Below are 26,193 nucleotides of genomic sequence, written 5' to 3'. Positions count from 1 at the left end.
ATAATCAAAACTTTACTCGCTGAGACCCCATTCTGCACGCTTGCATGTTAAGACAGTAGTTCCTACCTCAAATCAACCCAGTTCAAGACAGCAGAAATCTTTACTACATTAACAATATCTCCTTCTAATAAAAACACTCGGCACTGAAAAAAACCCCAGATAGAAAAGAATCAAGCTGCAGGATTTGTGTATACCACAAGTAATTAGTTATGGAAAGATCATAAGAGAAATAATAATAGAATTCTGTGTCCAACTGGCAACACCAATGTGCTTAAAGGGTCAGCTACAAGAATGTGTTTATTCACTATAATTGCAGAAGCGCTGTAATTAGAATTTTGAACTAGAGATACTTTAGTGTATTCAAAAACAACTGACAGCATAAAAACCTAAAATGAAAACATACCATCTTTCAGGCAACTGATGTTTTCACCCCCAACCTTTCTTATTATTTAAATACAAGCTTCTACAAGCTCATGCTTATTCCTGAACTAAGGATTTGCTTCCTAAAAACAACTATGGAATTTGTTACAAAGCTATTATAAGGATGCAGCAGACAATACACAAATGTTCAAAACACCATCTCAAGAAGTAACTGGTTTTCTGCATTTTAAAAGCTAACCTCAGGAACCAAAAGGAACTGCATTGCGTATTCTGGTTTGGGAAACATACTCTGTCTGCACCTCATCTGGAAGTCGAAGTTGCCTCATTTGTGATCGTTCCTGTGTCATTGTGACAGTATCCATTTAAGAAGTTGTATGTGGCAGAACACTACAGTCATATACTGTACAAGCACCTAGGCACAGTGTGCACACATAATTTCAAGAGTAAGATTCTAGCAGTTTTTCTTGTCTAATATTTATTCACCTGACTGCTTAAAGAAAAAGGTTTCTTAAACAGAAAAAAAAAATTGAAATGCTTTCACAAAAATGACGGCCAAAGCCCGCATCCATATTCCATGTTTCTATATATTTTATTAAAGTCACGGTAAATAATGAAAGGTAGTTTAAGCATATACATTATTTGTTTCATATTACTGCTCTGTCCACATGACAGGGACCAGTCAATTCTAGTGCGTTTTTCATTAAAAATAAGAGTCTCATGGTATAACTGGCACCAGCATTTCTCCTTTAAATTTAATAAGCAGCACACTAAGCCAGTGATACAGTGCAGATCATTTGCTTTAGTATGTCCATCTTTCTTCTTAGTAAGTATAAAGTATTCTGAAAATAACTACTCCTGAAAAAGATATTTGGAGGGGGATTAGAAAGTTAGGGGAAACTCTTTGTGCATTATCCAATGTTCTATAACCCAGTTTACATTAAGAGTAATCTAGATGAAAAGCTGAACAAAAGAGCATTTGTTTTCTTTGAGCTTCAAATAGCATAGGTAATACATCCCAAGGCTCCTGCAGTACACAAACATTCCAATGCCTCTCAAATTCAAAAACTGAGATACAAATCTGTCAGCCAAAAAATTCAAATTCAAAATGTCCCAAATCAAAAAATCTTATGTCAAGTGAAAGCCTGCTTCAATATACTATTTGGAGCCAACTTTGAGTTTGTTTTTTTTTTTTTAACCATGCTACAGGCAATAGTTTTCCAGACTTGTAGTCACAAAACAAGGTGAAAACACACTTCATTAAAAGCAAAGAGACCTCTTATAACCAATACACTGAAATACTGTGGGTGACCTCTTGAGATCCTGGACAGCAATGTAAGACCCAGGAAAAAATAGTCACACATCAACAGACTGAAGATACATTTACGGTGTGTGAAGCATTCATTATTACTAATGCATCTCAATACTGGCTCAGTAGATTGGATTCAAGTCTACTATCTGTTTCCAGCCCTTCTTTCCCTTACTCCTCAACTCATGAAGGATGATTTCCTTACATCAGCACATTATCTGTCACAATTCAATTGATCTGTCCTGTCCATCTCAACTGCATTCCAACTATTAAGGAAGCAAGGGACTTAGCATTGCTCTGGAAAATTGTTTTTTTTTAATTTCATACTTATTTTTTAAAATAAACTAATTAGTACCAACTTGGGAATAGGGCTGGCAAAAAAAGGAACAAATATTTACGCACATGGGTTCTTTAAGCTGTTCTTCCAAACTGAAATAAGGCATTGTACTTTAGCAATAAATACTGTTCTTCAAACAGAGGAAGTCAAGAGCAGACCATGAAACGCACAAAACTTATTCAGAGCAACTGGGAGAAGGAAAACAATTCCAGAATATACTGAAAGAGTTTTAAAAGCAATGTGCAGTTTGTGCATATTTGTTTTGCTTTTTTTTTTTTTAAGACTTTTACTTTATATCAGGCAGCTGGTCTAGATTGCAGAAATCCAGCAAGTATGAAAACCAGGCATCCTCACTGTATGGTCTTATTTTCAGGTTTAGCTGAGAGATGCAAAACTGGACAGCCCACAATATTCCCTCCCTTACCCACCGATCTGTGCAAGAATGCATCTTTGAAACCACAGAAAAGAAACATTCGTGTCTGAATATGCATGTTTTGAATTGCAGACAGGCCAGAGTTTTATTAAAAGATCAACTAACGGCTGCTGAAAGTAACAGTTATTCAGTCAAAAACATACACAGCATTTCTAACTCCACTCTTAAAATTAAGCACATGCCTGTACAAGAACTTGCTTTTGCCTGTAGCTGTATTTTAAGTCCAGTCAAACAACAACCTTTTCACTAAGCTCATAAAAATATTTTTCTTTCCATTGTTTGTAAGTTTGTAATATAAATATTTATTGCAACACAAGGGAACGCATAACTTACATTTTAGCAACTGCTAATGAAACGATTGTTTGAAAAAGCAACTGAAAGAAGAAAAAAGTTTTAATCAGTTATCAGATGGTAACATCAAAGCAAGTTGTCTCACTGCTTCTGGAATCCCCCAAAATACATCAATGCTGTATACAGTAAATACAGATTTTTTTAAACTTGGTGCTGTTCATGAGAGCACTGTTATCCCTGTCAGGTTCTAAGAGGCTGTTCAACAACTACCCCTGTTGATTCTAACCAGGAAAGTCAAACATCCCACAGTTGCTCCCCAGTCTTCCACAGATTCAGCACCAGATCTTTAGAACGAAGCAAACTGTGTTAAACAGGGATCTGACAACACAGTGTTATTCACAGACAACACAAATATGAAAGCATAAAGCTCTTCTTGGCTAGCAGGATGAAGAAATAGAAAAATATTATTCTCCATATTCATATCCTCTGCAGCTCCCTTTGTATTTAATCAGAACTTACACACTCCCCCTCTAACTTTAGTTGACACAAGCACCCACAATTTCCTGAAATAAGCAAACTGAAGATATCAGAATGTTTACTTCATCATCTTGATTTCTAACAATGGGAAACGATTCTGATGTGCCACAGCAAAACCACCCACAAAACACCTACCCATCCATCCCTTCTTTGTTTGAAAGCTTTAAGAGAGATGTAACATGCAAAGTGCATCAAGCAGAATACCCTGTATTCCACAGGGTTGGTTTCTGGTTTTAAGTTGTCTTTGTACTATTATTACTGTTTATATTGACTCTAGCTTTCCATAAGTGCAGCCTGAAATTTTAAATTAGTCTCCAAAGGGTGCCTCCTTGTATACTGAAGTACACAGTTATAAAATGTTGTTTCCTGTGAGATAAAGGATGCACCAAAATTACCAAAACATCTACAGAAGAATCTAACTCTATTTGAAATTTGCACTGTTGAGAAGGCACACAGTAAAACCTTTATTCCCTCCAATATATTTCAGTGCCTGACTCATATCTAGCCAAACAGATGCTCCCTTGAAAAGAAGGGGCTTTATCAATAATTGTATCCCATTTCCTGAACCAAGATTCCAGCCAGAGTGCCCAAGTGGACAGTAAATTAATTCCCATAGAAAGAGCATCCTTATATCTCACTGAACACTCTTTATGAAGACAACCTGAAGACAGCTACAAAAAAGTACTTAGTTCATAAAAACAAAAGTTGCTTTAGCTAAAACATTTTTCAGAGGATAAAATATAAGTGTTTTGTAAAACAATGACATTCATTAGTTGCAGGAGTCAACATCCTAGTCTTACCAGCTAAGACTAAAGAATTTTCATTGTACAGTCTGTCTTCAGTAGGTCGATATGCACTTAGAAACTACATTAACTCCAATTTTCCAGAATCTTCATTATGTGGTTATCATAACACAAACACTACTGCAGCATCTCTTTGCACTCAGTTTTAGCTTTGGAATGATGTCCAAAAGAAGAATAACAAACATAAACAAGTTGATGCAGAACGAGAAGCAGAACTAAGTTACTTAGCTCTTCAAGAACTAAGAAGTAACTCAGTAACTTCAAGAAGCGTGTATCTGTAAATAATTGTTTTTTACATAAATAATATTTTTAAAATACAAGTGGCAAGTAGACAAAGGATGCATTTTTATTATAAATAAAATACAAATATCTTGGAGCATCTGCAACCTTGACAAAAGGCAGCTAGAAGTCCATAAAAGGTTTCATACTCCAGTTAAGCTTTATTACTGTCATAGGTTGAAATGTAGTTGTCAATGTTGACTGAATTATTATAGAAGGAAAAAAAAAAATCAAAACCAAGCAATAACACACAAGAAAATGAAGACTGTCTTGTTCTGTGGGAGGGCCACACAACAGCCTTCAAAAGAAGGCTTCAACTGAGATGTGAGAAAAACACCTTTTTATGATACAGATCTAATTTCTTCCCTCTCGGGCAGGATACAGTTCCATCCCTGTCCTTGCTGTTCAAAATGCAGGTTGCATTAACCATTCTATTTGCAGACAATGCAACAAGAGGTACTTCTATGCCAGTGCAGTTGGTAAGGAAACTTGGTGAATGGGAAACTTCTCAATTCAGGATCAGCAGGTGACTGAACCAACATGCGAGAAACTGCATGAAGGGGCTGTAGGTGTGCAATACGTGAGAAGAGACAAGACATGAGAGAATGGCTTCATATATAGCCATAGTTAAACTTAATGGGCAGTGAAAAACACTCAAAACCAGCTGCATTTAAAGGAAACCACTTCACTACCAACACTAAAATAACCAAGCACTAGAAGGCACAGAATAAACTGATTTTTATGAGCTTACTTGCCTCTTGCAACTTCATCCATTCCAGAAAAGATTATGTAGTTTCTCTTCTCCATCAGCAGATTAATTATGAATTTTGTTATAATATTTGGCCTTATGCAAAGATTCCAGCTAATATTCAAACATTATTGTAGCTGTGGACCAATAATAACTATAACCAGGCTAACAACAGCACTTCCAGACTCACCCTGCACTGGAGAAGAAGCACTAGCCAACCAATCACTATAAAAATCACATCCCTTTATAGACCAGTCTATTATGCCTGTACAGGGTCTTTTTCCACCAGGAATAAATACTCGAAACTCCCTAATTTTTACACATACACTAGGCTGTCTTTCAACTATAAGAAAGTAAAATAAAGCAAGTAACTGTCAACTAGCTGTAATAGCTGGACATCTTAACAGTGCTTACAGGAAATGGTATAAATGAATGATCTAAATCACTTAGATCACAAGTCAAATTACAATGCAGGTGAGAGCATTTCCTCATAAGATTCTGAGCTACTCTATGCTTTGGTATAGTTAAAAACTAATTTTTGCTCAAGGGACTCTCTCAAAGGTTAAAAATAATCACTATGCCAATGCTCACTTAAGATACCACAGCAGACTCTGGCAGTCTGTATGATAGGGGTACCCTCTACACTCAGAAGCAGTTGCCAAATCCCTTTCAACAAGGACCTGGTGACAGCCTATGAACTATGGCTCAAAAACTGGACAAGTAATGCTTCAGCTATGATAAATAACCAACGTTCTTCTCAGGTTGCTTCTATGAACTTTTGTATCAGGGTATATATTCTTTACACTAACCACAGCTGCAGTAGGCTGGAAGTGGATTTAGGATTCCTGGTAAGAATTAAGATTACACTGTGAAGAGCTGCATTTCACTATAGCTAGAAGTACCTTCTCCAGAAAAAAAACAGAAAAAAAAAATCAAACCCCACAACCGTATTTTTCAGAAAACCCACAAATGAATGTTTGATACATCTAAAGTACATAGGTGTTTCATTCTTAGCATTTATGAATCAACACATTCTGTTGTTTATAGCTAGCCATTACAAAATAGCATTATATTAAAGAGACACTATATGGAAAAAAATGTTTAGAAGATGAATAGCAAAATAATCTTTTGGTTGAAACATTATCTTAGAAGGAAAAAGTATATACAATTTAGAAGACACCTGATCTACTTCAAACCCACTTCTAACAAACTGAGCAAAAGAACAACACTGCCTTAAACAAAAAATAAACATATCTAAACAACAGACTACCTGGCTCAATTAATTTTATATTCTATATTCTAAGCCACTAGTGAGACCAGATTAAGTATTACAATTGGCAGTCAACTTTCATCCTCTGACTTCATTGCAAACTGTAAGAATCACCCTTTGCTTCATGACCAACCTCTGCACAAAAGGATGTGTCTCTATTGAGTGTGAGAGGTAGGTGAAGGGGGGGAAAGGGATGTACAGTACTGCACCATGGCATTAACAGAGAAGAAAGGAATAGTATGTAAGGAGAGATTTTTCCATGGAAAAGCTGTGTTGTGGGAGGCTTTGAAGGGCTGTCTCAAGAGAGCAGAGCAGAGAGACCAGGGCTCCAGAGAGCCCTGTGAATCCAGAAGAAAGACTGATGTGGGGCTCTGGACAGAGATGAGTCCTAGCAGTCAAGACTGGAAGTTTGCATGAACGGGGCAGTTTTCTATGAAAGGAAAAGGGAGGGGATGGCTTGGCAGTAAAACAACACTGCTCACTGGGCAGTGATGTGAGGCACGTAGGTTGAAGGGGTCCTTGACACACAATGAAATTTGGGAGCAACTATGTAGCATGGAAAGGAGAAAGTACAGACAAGTTCTGCACTATGTGGATATAGGGGTGGAAAAACAGGTTTATGAATCTCAGAACTGCAGGAGAATCACAGCTCCAGGAGAGTAGTTTATCAGCATCTTCCCTTGGGTCTTGCAGGTGATTAAGCACAATTTCAGATCCCCATAAACCTCACATGCAATAACAAGACAGAAAGCCAACTTCCTGCTGTGTAAACTGCAATTCACTGTTTTCCTTGTTGATACTGTAAGAATCCAAGCTGTATTTTGAGAACTCCAGCAGGTGAGGAAAAAATAAAAAAATCACTTGAAGCAAGTCCTACACTCGCTCAACCCTTCTTCTCTTTTTCTCCTCAAAAAGTAAGAGAAGCTGTTCCAGAAGTGAACTCAATCCACAGGGCAACTTCTGAGAGACACCTGGTTGAGCTGGATGCAAAGTCTAACAATTTCATCACCACTATTCTCTAGTAAAGTCTGTACAAATTGCTGAAGAGGAGAAAGTCTTGAGCAGATCCAGAAAGATATGCTCATCACTGATAAAGGCTGAGAATACAACTTAATTCTTATTTGCCATTTTAGTAGAATGTCACTGAAAAACTCTCTATCAAGTTTCTAAAATACAAAAATCCCCTATCAAAAAATAAAATAAAAAAAACCAAAACAAAACAAACAAAAAAACCCACAAAAAAATCCCAACCCCCCAAAAACCAAACCTAACCAAACCAACCCCACCTCAAAAAAACAACAAACTGACAACACTTCTCACTGCATTTTTTTTCTTTTTAATACTTTCTTCACTTGGTATTTTGCTTCTACTGTCAATTCAACACCTCTTCTCTGGAAGGGTGGTTTAATGATCTTAAACAAAGAAGTCCACATAATAAATCAGTATCAGCAGTTGGAGGTATAAAGCTATGAAATTTGTCACAGACTGCTAACAGGAATCTACACATTGCCTACTGAGCGCTGACCTTAATCTCTAGTTTATAAGCCTCCTGAAACTAATTAAAATTTTTCTAAAATTCATTTCGTATACTCAAGATGTGCTCTAAAGATGTATGTTCATACTGAAAAGCTGCATTAATTTGGTTTCTAAATAAATTTTGGTAGCAGAGAGTGAGGGAGGATGGGGGGAAAAACACTGGTTCTGGATACTACACCATGGGAAAAAAAAGCACTTACAGCAAGAAAGCAGTCTCAACATAAAAAACCCACAAAGTTTTGCTATGTCAAAGGTTAAGGAAGTCCAAAAGCCAGTTAACACCAACTGATGCATACCAAAGGACTTTATCTAGAATTTAATTGCCTCGAGAGTAAGACCAAATGTAAATATTTAAAACAGAATCAATGTTTTAAAGCCACAGTCCTGAAAAAGTAAGGAAATCAGCTTCCAAGCAAAAAGGAAAAAAGACAGTGTAAGTTATGCCACTGAGGAAGCGAACATGAAATTTCTATACAGTAGAACAACCATGGAAGATGGGGCTGACAGCTGGGTCTTGTTAAAGGAGGACTTTAAACAGAAGTATTTAAATTCATGGGATTAGGCTAGCATTCCTAAGAAATGCTGTTCAGATCCTAAGCTGCAGAGGCCTTGTCTAAGCAGCTCAGCAACTGAGTCACATAAACAACTACTGTTAAGTCTGCTGCCACCACACTTGGTAGCTTCGTAAATGGAACTCTTCTTGCATATCAAAACTAAAGACAATAGAGTGTTTTGCTATTGCAACTATGAATGTAAGTTTCAAATTTTTCTCCAGAAATTATCTTCCCCCAAACTTTTAAACAAATGAGATTTTTAATTCAGTGATGGATAATCCTAAGCAGGTGGCTGAGAGCAGTTACTACACAGTCACATATATGCTGTGCATTATGTTTCACTTTACATTTTGCTTACAAATAGGCTTGGAAATTCTGTCACTCAGTATTCAATTATTCTTGTCTTTCATCCAAATTTGATGCTGTGATAAAGGTAAGGTAGATTTAGATGAAAATAAAAATGAATAGCAAAGGCTGACAAATAACTTTAAAGTTTACAAAAAAGTTTTTAATAGTAATGCTTTTTAGATCAGATTAATATAAAGCCATCTTAAATTAACACAGTACTTGTTTTCCATGCAACTTTTTTTTTAAATACAAGAAAAATGAATGAGCTTCTTTAAACATCAGGACTACTTAGCAAGGGTCACACTGACTGAAAAATGCTATACACTAGTCTCATTTCCATGCTGAGAAACACAGCAGGGACAAGAATCAGATACTCCGTGGAATTAATCAATCTGGGGACAGACACCCTCCTATCACAACTGAATTGTAAACATCAAGAGTCCTGGCAGCCTTCAAGAAATTAAGGATGGATCTCTACAGGATGGCTCATGGGCTTTAGCACAGAGCACCTTCCCCCAGAATCCTCAGCAGCAAAAGGCAGGATTATTTCTTTTGATAGCAGCTACTCTTTGGCTGCCACTCTGACAGCCACAGAGACTCTCCTCCATCACAGTGGATTTATTTGGAACATGCTACTTAGTAAAAAGTCAGAGGTGAACACAGCCTGCCTAATTCTCAAGATACACAGGGGAATAACGTTCAAAATAATTCCCACAGATCACATTCAAGTTTCCCACGAAAAGCAAAGCTGGGAGCAGGTTGTGTGACACGCTGAAGGTGGTGATCATTTGCGCTTGCCCCTTCAGAAACAAATTCACCTAGAAGCACACACTGGGCTGTGCACACCCAACAGTCCCAGTCACATAGGAAAGGAGGGGCTGCAGCACACACTTCCTCCTTCTTCCTTCCTATCCTCTCCTGGGATAAATATACTGCCTGTTCAGAGGAAGAAGCTGAGCACCAAAATGTTACGGTACTTCCAACACCAAATCCTTCCCCTTGACCTATTCTCAGAAACATGGCAATGGCAAAGGGGCAGCCCACCTCCTACCTGCATGGTCTGCATGGTCAGCGCATTCATCAAATACACCTTCAGCTATTATCACCTGGGTAAATCTACACACATTTATTTTTAGCAAAGCATTTGAGAAATGCAGTCAATTTATTATTGTTATTGCCATTTAAGTGCTGCAGGGTATCAAAAAAACCACAACACATTTTGGATGGAGGTTTCCTTTGCATTTAGAAAACACTGAGACAACTCACTCAGAAGCACTAAAATTATAAACTAATCTTTCTCTCTATTCCAGGGTCAACTGTCCTTTTCAAAGGAGTTTTTGGAAAAATGTCTCTACAAGCTTTCCTGATGTCTTTTTTTTTTTTAAGCTCCCAATGCCACAATTTAAAATAACAACTTAGACATTAAAGCTTGAGCCAGCCTAATACCTCATTGCTGTCATGAAAAGGAAGAAGTCCCCAACCCTCCATCCATTAGCACTTTGCTCCAGAACACAACTGAGCCTTGTCAACCTTCTAAACCATCAGAAAATTCACTCAACACTCCAAACAGCAAAGCAGCCTTTCTGCTGAGTTAGCAAGCAGAAATAGATTAGCCTGTGACTGGACAAATATTAGAGCCAACACACTCTTTTGAGTTCACACCAGAGAGCTGGGAGATGGGATGGAGAAAGAAACAAGTGGGACTTCCCCTTTTTGGCAGCAGCAACTTTACCTGTGACAGGCACAGCGTAACCTGTGACTCCATTTCTAGCTCTGAACGTGCTGTGAAAGATTCAAGCATTTTGCTTACGTTCTTAAGTTCAACAAGAAATAGAAAATGCCACCTTTCCCATTAGCTCAAAGATTTTCAAATGCTCTGTAGAGCACATGCAAACACATATGTATGACATTGAAAAATAGTTATAATTTTGCTGAATTTGCATTTATGTTAAAACTGGATCAGTTTTTACCAAATGAGTAAAATGACAAGACTCAATAAATTACTTTATCTACAAGCATATTCAAAGCTTGTATTTTTTATTACAAGCGTTTAATGCTTTAGTCCATGAATCTCTCATTGGGTACAGTTGCAACTGTGCAGTTTACTACCAATTCCATGAAGTTCAAGTCACTTCAATTTTTCTGACCCATACATTAGCTAGCTGATACAGGCTGCCTTTCCTGTCGGTGTAAGAAATACTCTGCTGCCTTCAAACAAAAATTAAGTCACGACACACAAGTTCACATTTGGTCTAAAGTTTGCACACAGCTCCATTCAGCTGAGAATGCACAATTGCCAGCACCACCAGCACACAGCTCAGCCTCTGACTGGTGCCAGCCATGGGACAGAGAAACGGGGGACCAGCTTCAGGCAACAGAGCACCTTCCTCCTACATTATTTACAGCCTTCCAGACTACAGTACGCACTTTAGAAACCCTTACATGCTAATAAAACTACATCTGTAGTTTTATAAGTTAGTATTTATAAAACTACATCTGTGTTTTGGCGTTTTGCACTTTCTCTTTGGGCAGGCGGGTGGGAGTTTGTGCAGAAGAGCATGAATGGTTCATGTCATATCATAATATTTTCAGAAATACCCAAATTCAACTTCTTTCACAAGAATACTGGGACATTACTTAATACCTAAAAAAAAAAAAAAAAAAAAAAAAATTAAAAAAATCACTCATAATTCCAAGCAAGGAATAATAAGGGCTCACAAAATTCTGTGTAATGACCAGAAAATAACAGTGCCAAGCTAAGTCTGGAGTAACTCAGGCAAATTTTTTAATCTTTTCACCACGTTGCCAGAGTCAAGACTGCAGAATTACTCTGGAGTGACACTTTCAAAATCTGTTCTGCTACACCTTTACTTGGTGACAAAAGTATTCACAAGAACTCTGCTGTACATCCCTGAATACCTTAGTTCTAAGTTTTTAAATGGAACCCTGACTGCAACTATACCAAATCTTCATTTTTTCAGTGTTTGTAATCATTTTTCTCTTATGGAAAAGGATGGAAAAGGACCCTGTATTCTGTTTTCTAGAGAAGGGAGAATGACCACTTCCCATTGTCCTTGTTCAGCACAGACATATTTCTCTAGGACACTCTTAAGGTTTCCCTAACACAAACGATGTCTTGGAAATTTTTGGTTATAAGAATTGTACAGAGCTCAGTACTCAAACAAGGGTACCAGCCAACTATACTCCTGGCTGTGGTTACAGTTTCTCATGGTATTCTGCACAAACAGCTTGTTGCTGTTGAAATCATCTAAAGCGCATCATGAAACTTATATACTGCATTTCTTATTATTTGTTATATCACTGAGAGTCCAACACAAATTTTAGATAACTTCCAGTAAGTACCTGTTCATCAAGAAACAAATGTTCCTGGTTTTTTTTGCCATCACAGCTTAATACCAGAAGCCACCAAGGCTCAATCTTTAGAAGACTAATTTATAGATTATTTTTCTTAACTAGCCGGATATTTTAATTCCTTCACCTTTCCCTGATACAAATCTAATGACGCTACCAAGATATTGTTTAAACATCAAAAAACAACAAAATGTAAGAACACCTTTTACAGCCGTATTGATACTACAATACTGTTTAAAAAACACAAAACTTTCATAGATGTGCTACATTATTATTAACACAATCATCATTTTTTCTACAGAACATAAAAATTCATGTCTTCGTATGAAAAAAATTAGATACAATTTCTAAGCATGAAAATTTAGTTAGAAAATCAGGGCTAAAAACGAGCTTAATTCCATATTCCAAACTGAGTTTGCATCATGCTCAAAGAGCCATGCCCTTCCCAAGGCAAATTACAACCTCAGTTTACAGTATTGCTGCTCAGTTCCTTTCCAAAATACTTCAGCCTGTGTCCACAAGGCTGATGGCCAGTGCTGTCATTTCCTTCAGCATAATTTGGAAAGCAGCAGGAAATACAGCTCACAACAAATACAGGAATATCTGACATATACAAACAGAACAGAACCCACTGTCCACTCTGAGCCCATTTTTGAAGTGTGACCAAGTATGCTCTGTTGCAACTTAACCACGGTGAACTCCTCCCAGGACTAAGGGTATTCTGGTCAAGAGTTCTCACAACTGATGATTTTCCTACCATATGAAACCAAGACAAACTCTTATTCTAGACATACATTCTTTTGGCAGGACTAGGGGAAGAGGTTGTATGTAACTCACAGAAAATTAGGTCACCCATTTCATAAGCAAATATAAACTGCATGTTGAAGTCTGTAAGCATTTCATAGATACTCTCCCTCTGCAGAAATTTGGGAGAGATTTATAATAAATTCTGCACACTGTTAGAATAATTACAAATGCAGGAGGAAGGAAGTTCATATTTGCAACCTTAGTCAAACCAAAAAAAGCATTATATCATCTTAACAGCTGTGTAAAAATTTGGCAAGCCTCTGAGTAAAGTTTTTTCTGAAAAAAAGAACAATTATTTTTGTTTCCTGAAACATATCTTCTTTGGTATAAAGACCTCTCTAAGGACTGAGCCAGATGAATAAACTACAGAACACAACACTGAAAGTATAATGTGTACCACAACGACTATTTTTCCTGCTAAAGCAGCTGAGTTGACCACACTGTATAAGAAATGTCATTTGTGACACTAGAAATGCTAATTATTTGGACCACATTCACATCTTGTTAAGGACAAGGGTTGGCAAGAAAGAACTGATCTGCATTAATTCGCTGCAGACAAAATGAAGCACAAAGCAGCAAAAGTAGCTATTTAAAATATAGGTGACTGTGACCAGTTTAAAAGCCTCATTACAATGAGTCTCTTAATTCCTTACCATTTCAACATTTAAAATGAAAATAATTTCCATGTTGTGTTTGTCTACTGCACTGTGAAAAAGTTTATGCAGATGCAGAAGTTTGTGGCACGTTCCATTAGCCTACAGTCTCATTTCCTTGGATTGCTAACAGTGAGGTGTGAACTGGTTGAAGATTTTTTTAGTTTCATTTTTTGTGGAAAATACTTTTATGCTTGAGTCTTAGATCTCTATCTCAAGCTGAATCAAATTAAAGCAGCACCACCATGAAAGGATTTACAATGAAGCCTAAAAAAATTATTTCACGGCTTTTATCAGTTTTTTATCTTCCTTCAGACCTTTAAACGCCCATTCAGGTCTAAGTCTTGCTGGCAACTTCTTCCCATTATCTTTCCAAGGGATTTATAAAGTTTTGCTGATAGGAGCTACAGCCTAGCATACTCTAAAGGGCCAGCTTGTAACAAATAAGAACAGGTTTACAAGCCAAAAAAGAAAACTGTTTTTGCAGAGTTATAAATTCCACAAGGAGCTTTCTGCACATTCTCCCTGCAACCCAACACATCTCTGCAGTAAAGGTAGCTTATAACTAATAAAACATAAAATTAAATTCCTTATTTATGAATTATTTATGCCAGGGTCCAAGTCCAGACTGTAAGGGAATATTGCATTTGATAGTGCCACACATCCTTCCTTCAGCAGGAGGGGAACACTGGAATGAAATGGAACTGCTTCTCTGGAGGTCCTCAAATCTCTACAGGTGATGGACTCATCCATCTTCACCCTTCAGAATTGGAGATATCTTTCCATCATAAAAACGAGATATTACAGCTCCTACCAATAAATCACCACATCTTTTTCTTTCTCCTTTTCCTTCACAGGCAGCATGTTAAAGTGCATTCACACAGGTCAGGGCATCTCACCATCCATTTACAACACAGCAAGCAGTTCTCTTACTAATTCTAAAGCATGGGCGAGAGAGGTGGGTAGAGAACACAGTCCTGCAGCTAGAAATGAAGCTCTTTTGTCAAGGTATCCCATGACATTAATCTCCTCTCTCCTACTCAATAGTAAAAGTAGACCTAACACTGTAAGAAAACAGTTTGGTTCCTGACAGATAAGGATCTTCTTAAAAGTTGGAAAACTAGGGCAAGGTGGAACTCCAGGTCTTCAACTGGTACGACACATCAATAAAGCCAACAAACAATGAAATCTAATTTTAAAACAGGTAGTCTAACTTCAGTAAAACATGATCAGTGCTTTTTGATTCTAAGCATCCAGGAACACTTCCATCAATGCTTTTCAGGAATAGTCCTAGCAATGTGACAGAGATTGCACTACATTAGCCTTTAGATGTAAATCTTTAATGAGAAAAATGGTTTTGCATACCACGGCCTGATAAAAGACAGGTTGGTTGTTTTTAGTGTAAATGAGGGACATTAACTTTGGGCTTTTAAGATAAAGTAATAAAGGGCCATAATAGTGTCCACTCTGAAACAGAGAAGACATTGGAATTTTCATAGCACATGGACGTATTAGGAAAAAAGAGACTGAATATTATTTGTGACTCAGTGGCTGAAAGGATTTGACATAACTCAAAGCAACAGTTTTTTAGGTCAAATGAACACGAGCCATTTCATAAAAGCATCCACCCATGTCTCAGTTAGATATCTAGGCTCAAGAATCCCTGAGCATTTCTATTGTAGCCTTATTTTTTATAGAATGGAAGATTGAGACATTAATTGCCAAATTGATTTTTCAGGTTAGGGTGAGACAAAAATCAGACTTAAAATCAGATCAAGGACAACCCAAACTTTTAATAGAGCTAAAAGGAAAAGTTTAGAAAAATCCCCTGTGCTTGTTGACACCACTATGCAAAATATTTTAGATGCTGCATCCAAAATAACCACAGGATATAGGTAAAAACCAACAAACAAAAGATAGTTAACAATGTTATGTCTAAACACAGAAATCATCCACAAGTTCAGTTCATGCTGTGTAAGCATCACATGAAAGATACCAACAAAGCAGTTAAAAAATTTTACAAAATTTTATTATGAATAAAATTAAATTTCATAAACTAGAATTTTTCCATTACCAAGTCCTGCAAAAGCCTTTACAACTGCTGAAGTGACTAATTGCAATCTCTTCATTATGGTACTGGAGATTCCTTGATTCAAACCTCCTACATAAGTATAAACACAGCATCGCTCCCTCTCATAGTCAAGTACTGAAGGGAGCCTGCAGACTTCTTCCTTCCCAGCATAAGAAAAAGTTAAGACTAAACTATCTGCAGGGCACAGCAAACAACACAAGCAATTTGTACATGCAAAGCCAGAAAATCCAGGTTTCTCTATATAAGTCTTCTGATTCATGTAAAGCAAATTAGGTCTCCTTTTTGCAAGGGGAAGTGATAGCAGAAAGAAGAAAGACAGTGTTAAAAAGTCAAGAAATATTAGTGTATTTGGGACTGGACAACATTACACACAGGCAAAAGACAGTATACCATTTAAAAATTAATTTTACAAGTCAAAGACTGGAAGGAAAACCTCAAGAGCTTTTTCTTAAAAAAACCCAAAAACCTCACAAACAATCACCTAAAAATCTCAACCACAAGACTCTCCACCCCTTTGCAAGTAAAGGGAAGCAGATGAGAAAAGTCCACCTTCTGTATGAAAAACAAAAACATGGCCAAAAATCACTGGAAGAAACTTGGGAAAGATTTCCACACACTGCTGTTGTTGCAGTGCTAAACACCACTGGCCACATGGATCAAGAATGTATTCCTAGCACTCATACTCACTGCTGTCACCTTCTAGCTGCAAATGCATTAAAGAGTTCAGAAAGTTAGAAAGGAACAAAACTTTTATTTACACCAGTATACTTTTTGCACACTTGCTCATAAAAAGCACTAGTGAAGAGACAAGCAGTGTTACCAACGTTATTAGTCTTTAGAACATTTCCATATGGAACATAGTTAGATCTTAGGGTTGTTTTTTTGGTTTGGGGTTTTTTTTTTAATTAAACTACTCATACACAAGATAGGTTTTCAACTGTGCTGGTGAAGCTGAAGCAACTTCTGTTTTCATACAGCTGGCTTTGGCAGTCAGCTGCAAATGCTCTTTTGCATATAACAGAAATCCTGCAGCACACTTTGAAGGATAATACATATAAATAGAATAAATAAGGAAGCAATTACCTGGGCAATTTTCCCATAATATTGAAGGAAGTCTTAAAAATAATTCTGTCTTACTGAACTTAGAGAAAGCCAAAGATACCGGTCATGCTGTTTTGCTCTCCTTTTACTGTTCAACAGTGTTCTACAATGTTAACCTCACATTCTGATCCTGTCTGATTACACAGCAGTGCAGCAAAAGCCTGACAAAACTGTAATCAGTGCAAAGTTAGAGCAATAACCACTCTTTCAAAGACTGGTCATAAATGTGCCTGTGGAAATGTTAGTGAAGAAACTAGCCCAAACTCATTCTGTAATGGCCAGTAGCTGGAACAATCAGCAGTGCATGACTCAAGGTGTTAGCATGCTGGAACATCGGTTGCAGCTGCTCTGTCAGAGCTGCCAGTGGACCTTCATGCTTACTAAGGGAACTGACCGGCTATGGTCCCATGGTAATATCATGGAGAATTCCTACCAGGAATCCATGCCTGGCTGTTAGCACTGTTTCAAAGGCACTGTCTCTTTCCTTTCAGTGCAACCACTTATCAGATCTGGAAATGAAACAGCTCAATCACAAGCCAGACTGTGCCCCACAGCATCATTCACGAAGCAATACCTGTAAAAAAAACTAAAATAATGCATCCTAAGACCTTGTTTATTCCTGCTCTCAAGCTGTCATCTGATGTCACAACCTTCTCTCAGAAGAAAACAATTAAAAGAGCAATATCACTTGTGGAATCATTCACAGTCTTTGTGCTAATTAGTAAGGTCAATTCTAACAGTAGCTCTTTCCAGCTCTACTATTCATGACAGTTTTAAAAACTGGGTTTTAAAATTTAATCAAGTCACAGACAGCAAGCTCTCAGCCCCTTTTTCAATTCTTCTGCATCATCTAAGAATTTATGCCAGCTGAGGAGAACATGCACGAAGCACAGGACTAGCATAGCTAATAATATTATCCAACATCCCACCGTATGCATTTCGAGATAGGGAACACCAAGAACAATATTCTGTCCAGTTCTCAATGGACATAATATCTCCTGTGGAACAGTTCTAGACAGCAGAATCTAAGAGCACACACACAACATAAACCCAAGTACAGGAAGGAACTGAGCACAGAAAAAAGATTTTTCTACCTATCCAGTTTCAAATCAAGAAGCATTTCAGAAGAAAACATTCCAAGACTGATTCCCAAAAAGAGGACAAGAGAGCTACACATACAACTTTCAAAACTACTCGTTGTCTGCAACTCAAATAGAGAACTGGAACACTGTATGAAGAAAAAAACTATGAATGTAAGAAGACGGCAGAAAAAGTGTGTTTCAATGATGACAAGGACAGCATTTAATCCATAATATAATGCTTCCTCTGTGGCAGACCTAACTTCCTCTTTTAATGTCTTATTCCTCAAGACACTTTAAAAGCTCAGCAATATACAGAGAGGGCACAAATCAATTTTTTACAGAATGCAGAGTCAAGGATATTGTTTCTGTGCTTATTTTGCTCATCTTTGGAAAGTAAAAGATCAGAGGTAGTTACAAACACATTTTCTAAATACGATCTATATTGGCAGTGTAATAGCAATAAAAATATGAAAACTACACAGTTATCTATCTGTATTCCACTGAATTCCAGGCTACTGCATGCACACCTAATGACGGTAAGATCATCACTATTCACTACTGTTGAAATACAAGGCTCAAACCATACGTTCAAACTAGTTCCATACAACTACACGTGATTCTTGATGCACACAGGGCCAGATTGCTGCAGCCCTCCTCAGTGAAATGTTACTCATCACATCATAGATGCAAGCAGAACTTCAGAAATTAGGAAACAAATATTTAGTAAACTAAGGGCTTTTTTCACTGGACCTTCAATTATCCCACGAAGTTGTGTTCTGCAGTTTAATAGGTGACTCCATCACAGCACTATAGCTATTCACAATGAGCCATGTCAGGCGAAATTTTAAATTTTCTTTTCAAGAAGTGAACTAATAATATAACATTTTAGCCACCTATATATTCCAAATTCTACTAAAAACCCCAAACAACTTCATATCCTATAAACCACTGTTTTGAACAGTGGCTGTCACTATACTCCAAAAAGTTTGATACTTTCACTCTGAGTGTCTTGGAATGAACAGACATGATAAAGGGTAATGATTTATGATGTATCCAGATATAAAACAATATATTTAGACATATTGCAAAACCAAAAAAGAATATATGTTATTTCACTATTCCTGTAAACCATACTGCCTGAATCATGCTAAAATACCAACATTTCAACAACAGTAATCCAGCAAAAATCATTTTAGGAATGAAGCAGCAGCTGCTGAATTTATCAGTAAGCTATGCCTTCTCAATTCTTATGGCACATCATAACACAGTAAAAGCATGCGCAGTTGTAAAACCAAATATTTAAATCCACACTGGAAGGCAAAAAGAATGCAGACAACATAAGGCCAGCTGCGATTTTTACATTTTCATAAGAGAACAACTGGCCCTTTATCTTGCTTTTCAACTCACTCTAAAGTAGAAAAAAAAAGATTTAGGCAGCTTCAACTAGAACAATGTATTACACAAGATACATCAATATCTTGTAACACTTTATCATGTTTCATCAGATCAGGTATACAGAAATGTTGTTCTCAAAAGCTCACAGTCTGTCAAGAGTTGTATCAAAGAATATGCCAGACTAATCGTACCTAAGAAAGTTAATCATGATCATAAATATATAAAACTAAAAAGTTCTGACTTCCTAGTTTCAAGTGACGTACATTTTATAATAAAGGAAGACAATGTACTTTCAAGATTGGAAAAAAAAAATTGGAGGTGAAATTCAAGCTCAGAAGGGGTTATAGTAAACTCTACAAAACCAAGAAACTAGATAAAGATTTAGGAAGGCATTGCTTTAAAACATACTCTCTTGTTCTACAGACATAGTCCTATTTTATTACTAGTTAATGCATCTTTGACTTTACAGTGTAAAAAGACATGAGGTTGGCCCATAGTCACATTATACAGACCATAACAATTTGTGCTGCCATCTTCAAAATAATTCCACAAGAATTAGTGGAAAACAATCATCAGAAGTACTAACCAATAAGGAATAACTTAAAAAGTGAAAGATAATGCCATAACGTGCCTTATGTACTGCACTCAGATCAGTCTTTACGCCCTAAAGCAACAGCAGTTCAATTTAAACTCTTCATGACACTGACAGCAGATAACCTGAACATTAAATCAAAGTAATTTGCATCAAACGACAATGTTTTTTCTTACACTGTATGCATTTTAAATTTAAAGGTCACACAAACCTAATGTACTTCAAAGGATCTAGGGAAAAAAAAGACACATAAAATCATTCCCTAAACTTCTGGGCCTCACAGTCTAGCCAAGCTAACTTCCTACATGATACCTGCAAATACAGTAACTACCTGGTCCTTCAGCAGAATGAAGATTGACGTCTCTTTGCAAAAAGAAAGACAACCAAGTCATCACATTTCAGAAATGAAACACTACTGATGTTGAAAGTGCATAGTCTGAAAATACTTTGTTTGCTCTGTGCTTGGACTTTCAACCCCACAACGCACGTTCGTCATTCCAGGAATATTCCATTCCAGCTGATAAAAGATAATTCAAGATTTTTCATTACCAAGTAGCAATAACTAATCCCAAGGGCTTTTTTTTTTTTAAACTTGTTGTTGCTTTTGAGAACCTTCTGAAGTTTTGCACACTTTCAAGCTAAATAGAGGTAAACAATATCAAAATACAAAGTTTCATTCAAGCTAATCCCAAGGATTTAGACTGCGGGTTTGGGTTTTTTTTTTCTTCCCCTCCTATTTTTAATGAGAAAGTCTCTGAGGACACCAAGCACAAAAGGTTAAGCTGTATGCTGTACTATCAACTGCACAGTAGTTAACACAGAGCATTCTTCTTAAAGACACAGTATGTTTCACTTTAACAACTGTGACGTGAATATGTGGTTCCTCCTGAAAATTTCATTCATTTCCCCATTGTTTCCATTTTCCGCTCTGCCGCTCTTCCCAGAAGGGAAGGCAACATTCACACTTTTCTATGGAACTCTCCTTCCCCTTCCACAAAATTGCTGAAAATGAGACTCCTCACTTCTGCTGTGTTTCTTAGAAAGAACCTCTAAGGTCTCTAATCCAGCACAACTGAACATTTCTTCATGAAATTAATTCTTTCCTTCTACCCTGGGCAGGAATTTAGTGTTGGCACTCACATCAATCTGACAAACAGCCTTTCAGTTTCACAGAACTGATCATAAGATATCACTAAGTTACTTATTAACAGACATAACTGAGTAGAGGTGAAAGACAAAGTTATCTTCTCTTATGCAGCTTCAGGCAGAGTTGTTCTCCTGACCTGTGACATGCTCAGAGACAGTCCAAGTTTTAGTCAGCACTGCCACCTTGCAAAGTTACTAGAGACCAAAAACTACTGGCTTCCCCCCTTCACCCCTAAACAAAATGTCACTATTTAATAGATACAAGTGCTTCTCTTGAGCTCTCAGACACAACTACTGTTAACTAAAATCCAGCCTGCTAGAAATGCTGTGCACTGATGCACACGGTAAACTTGCAGCGTGCTTTTCCAGGAACAGCGTGCAGTCACCCCTCCTTCTATCAAAACTACACTCAGAACTACATGTCCAAGTAAACAGTCATTCCCTTAAGTCATGCATTAAAGACAGAAGTGACAACTTCCTTGGAGAACAGAGGTCTGTAAGGCATTTTTCTTTATAGTCTCAGAACAACCTAAGCAGTTTTTTCACAGTAAGAATATTGCTTTTAAATGCACTATAAACCACATTTGTGGTAAGTCTTTAGTCACCTGTGACGAAGAATGATTACAGACACCTGGGAAGTCCAAACTTGCAATGGTATATTAAAACAGATTCCAACAATGATTAACTCAATTTTAAATGGAGCAACCAGATCACAGATCTATCTAAGAGAAGAGCAGGAAGCAAAATTACTAAGGAAAGAACAAGTAAATGTTTGGTATGTGTGCATGTATTTGGTATGTGTGCATGTTTTGCATGTATTTTTCTTACAACTAGATACTATTTCATTCCAGTGACCTTTGTATATACAAAATAAACTCAAGCATGGTTAAGTGATGGACTTGGCAGTGCAAGGTTAACAGTTGGACTCTATGATATTAGAGGTCTTTTCCAACCTAAACGATTCTATGATTCTATAAATAAAGATAGTTTGGAATGCTTGGCTTCTGGCATAGAATCAAAAATCCTATGCAAGATGCCTCATCACTATACTAGGCATGAACTAGGCAAGTCAGGATGAAATAAAAAGCAATCATACACAAGCAAGAAACTGCCTAGAAATAGCCAACAGTGCAATATCAAAGACTGAGGCTTTATTTTAAGTCCAGACACAATCCGTAAGTAATGTACCTCCCACAGAACAATTGTGAGAAACCTCCCAGGGCTGTGAACATTGTCCTTACTTCTAAAGGAAGGTAGGGAAGATATTGCACTGCACATAGGGCACCTTGTTCTTGTAGACACAGTCTGAGAGTTAACACAAATTTAAGAACTTCAGATCTTTGTGTATTCCCAGCCAACAATATGTGAGAAAACCTGGGGGAACACTGTTATAGCCATAATGAAATGGCTTCACATTTGTTAGAGAGTACTTCTCTTCCCACCTAATACAATGTTTCTTGTTCTAAACCATGAAAGAGTAACAAGTAATGAGCTCAGATACAAAGTGGAAAAAACCCCATGGGATTAAAATTAAGGAAATTAGTATTCAAGATCAGTATTTCTGCAAAAATAATAAGCTTCCCATGCCAATCTCACCTTCAGAAGATCATCATTAAGCTGCAAAAATCAGTCCCATTCATTACATGATTGAAAACATGCTGAAAACTTACTTTTTTCGATACTGAGCTAGAACCCAACCCAGTTTTGTAAAGGAGCTTGTCTGAATAAGCATAGATAACATTAATCATCTAGATATAAAAATGAAATTATTTGCAAGATCATGGGGCAAAGTATTTTCTACAACAGATTCTGAAACTCTGGAGGGATGCCTTTTACTACTCATAAGATGCAAACAGCAACCTGGAAGGGAGTTTGTCTTTATTTTTAAAAATGCCTTTTACATCCCAAAAGTAAAAGAACCTTTAATTTTGCAAAACTATATAATCATGATCTAGGAAGATGTATATAAGGATGTAGCTTCTCTTCTCTCAGCAGCTCTCCACTCATCACCCCCTCGATTTCACCAATCTGGATGCTGTGGATTATGCTGCAAACTGGATCACAGAACTTACATGGATTTCATCTCACCAGTCTCTTCTCTTTCTGAGTGTTTTTAATCCACAATAGTTCAGTGATCTCTAAAGCTACGTAAGAAAAAAGGGGAAAAAAGTTGTCTCTGATCTCAACTGCTTCTCTTCTGCTCTAACTAAAACCATCTCATTAAGGGACCTACAAGAAAAAAAACAAACAACAGAGTGGAGCATACAGTTCTTGAGACCGGGTCAGCACTGTCAGAGATGCAAGCAGGGACTTGCAGCTATTCTAGGCATAGCAAACGCATCTGTACAGAGATTAATGACTGTATACAAACAACATATGGAGCAACTTTACTTCTTTCAAAGAACCTGTGTATTTGTTTTGCTAATGCTGTCTTCTCTAGCAAGTCGAAGTCTATAAGTGACACCTCATCATGAAGAGACGCCTTTTCACTAATGGTGTATCATAAGGATCAATTCAGCAACTTTATAGTTAAACATAAGAGTTACCACTACAAATCTACAAGCCCCCTGACAGAGAGAAAAATCTGTCAAACACAGTTTCAGTGTACTTTTCCAATACCAATCAAATCAGTATTTGAGACAGAGATATTTCACCTTAATAATCAATGGAACTATTTAAAAGAAATCCACAGACATCAAAAAAGCACTAGGGTTTTCTCATCACTGATTGAAGCAGCAGTTGGGCAAAACTGTCTTAGCATCATCTATAAGTTTCAAGAAGAATGAAATTCCACACAAAAAACTGCGTTATGAATTCTATGCTGTTAAGGTAGCACTTTTCACAGTATGCAGTAACTTACTCAACTTTTAATGTTGCACTTAGTAGGCAATTTTATTACACATATTGAAGGGATTTAATTGCAAAGGTGATGTCAGAATAAGAACTTGAGAAAGGACTATTTTATCATCAATGCTTGATAGATATTCATTTGCCCTTCTAACACTATTCAGTGATACAGTCTTCGAAACCCAGTTTTACAAGCAGATGATGCAAATTTGTCCATTACAATTTCAGTAAGGTTCGTAATTAAGTCTTTTGGACACTTCTGAAAACATTTTTTCTTTTGCAATGACCAACTGGATTTCAGAAAATGAAGTATAATTTCGCACAGTTTTAGTTTGGGGGAGCAATTTTACCAGGAGTCTATAACCAAGTTCAGACACTAAGACTACGATCACATAGAATGAATTAACTACCTTTTCTGGGCTAATGATGCCTGCTCTTAAAGCAGAAAAGTGTAACAAATGAATTCACATCCAGATGAAGCCTACCCATGTATCCCTGGAAAAAAACAAGCTCTACTAGGAGCTTTTCTTTGGGGACTAAACTGTTCCTTCCTACTGGAAGAGCTAAGAAGACAACAACTGAAATAACTATGAGAAGTCATTTTATTTTTGAAAAAATAAAGCCTCTTAAAATCAATCATCAACCATTGCCTACAAAAGGTATCCCAGCAATCTCATACACTCCTTTAAACCAACAGGTGTTCCCTGCACCATGGCTTACCATCCTAAGAAAGGAACAGGCTGCGACACACAGGATGTTCAAAACAGTTTGTGTCAATGCACTGCTCCTCTGTAAATAAACTATTTTAAATTCAAACCTGTCTCAAGACACTATGCAAGGAAGGCAGATTGAAGATCACATAAAATTTGTCAGTGTCCCTTTTTTCATTGTTTTTTATATTCTTTCAAGAGACTAACAGCTGGTACACTATACTGCTTTCTTGAACTGTGGTTTATCTCTTAGCAATACTTTTCTCTGTCACCACATGCTGAGTCAGAGAAGCAGTGGTAGATGGACACTTCATTGTGGGTCATATGAGTTTAAAAACGAAGCCATTTTAGGAAAATATCTATCTGAAAATGAGACCTGTAGGAGGGCAATAAATAAATTCCTGAGTGCCACTTACCTTCTTGTTCTATAAAAGCAAAAAGCTTCTGTAACATGGATTTCTGTAAGGTAACATGAGCATCACCCAGTGATACGAAAAACCACATACTAACTTAGGTGCAGAAAAACAGTCCATGTTCCACTATCCACCACACCCACCCAAGAAGGATATCAGCGTATTAAATACGGATGTGTCTAGATCTTTATATAACTTATATGCAAAGTATTCCTTAGATTATGACCTATACTTTTGTTCTTCGAGATGATTTAGCAAGTAATTTTTCTGTTCCTCTATTTTAATAGGAAACTTCTCAGCAGAGAAAAGCTGATTTAAGACAATAAAATTGGAAAATTTGCTGGTTTAGACATACTGTTTCAGTAAACATCTAAATTTGTTCATCAATAAACATAAATTAATTTTTCTGCTCAAAGGTGTTTTACAAGCTGATGTCTGGAGAACAGTGAAGTGAGGGGGAAGAGATAAAAAAGAGGCAATTTGTTCAAAATGGAGTAGGTGTGATTCTACAGTCTCACAAAACATTCATCTACCACGTGAATGGCATTGTAAAGGTATTAGCCACATGAAACACTATACTTGTGCCAGATGAAGTGTATCTGTACTCTTCCAGTAAAAAAGAAATTATGTTACACATATCGCTGTTTGTTCCCTTTGGAATACCTATAACCCACTAAAAACATAAAAAGCCTTAAAATACTAGTAAAAATTATAAAATGCATGATAAAACACACAGACAGTGTCCACACAGGTGACTATTTTCTGCCTCACAAGACAAAAAAATCCAGAAGAAATAAAACCTTCTGAAATGAACAGGTAAGTCATTGGCTTCTTAAGACGATTGGCATTAATGCAGGAGAAAAATAAGTATAGCTGTATGAATTTTACAAGGTCATGTGACACTCACGTATACAGACACTCCTCCTTTCCCTCCCACCATCAGTGATTTTCCCCATGAAGAAAAAATAATATCCCACTCTCCCACCTTCATGAAACCCAATGCAGACACCAGCCCTGCTTGGGAGGCTCCTCACAAACCAGCCTGCCCTCAGCAAGCCGTGCGGCTAAAGCGCTCAAAAGACTTCAGCTTTGACGTTTCCGCGTTCGGGTTTTTGTGATAAAAACAAAACATTGTAACGAGCAGTCCAAACAAATGTTTC

The 26,193-nt window shown here is 37.1% G+C and overlaps 1 protein-coding gene across 4 annotated transcripts in view; it reads right to left on the bottom strand.

Moving 5' to 3' along the window:
- Positions 1–26,193, bottom strand: part of RAPH1 (Ras association (RalGDS/AF-6) and pleckstrin homology domains 1) — an 87,204-nt gene that overhangs the window by 59,713 nt on the left and 1,298 nt on the right. Inside the window, exon 1 of one of the 4 annotated variants that reach the window (XM_032692977.1) lies at positions 20,249–20,346. The exons of 2 other annotated variants lie outside the window; for them this stretch is intronic. Coding sequence is in view for 1 of the 2 variants with exons in the window: in XM_032692975.1 (XP_032548866.1) it covers positions 620–643 (24 nt within the window). In the remaining variant the exon portion in view is untranslated. Of the gene's footprint in view, positions 1–619; positions 658–20,248; positions 20,347–26,193 lie in introns of those variants that run through there. One more of the 4 variants, XM_032692975.1, reaches the window with a different exon arrangement.

This window comes from Chiroxiphia lanceolata, chromosome 7 (assembly GCF_009829145.1).
Source record: "Chiroxiphia lanceolata isolate bChiLan1 chromosome 7, bChiLan1.pri, whole genome shotgun sequence".
Taxonomy (NCBI): Eukaryota; Metazoa; Chordata; class Aves; order Passeriformes; family Pipridae; genus Chiroxiphia; species Chiroxiphia lanceolata.
Note: the sequence above shows the minus strand (reverse complement) of the source record. Positions and strands in the feature narration are given on the sequence as shown.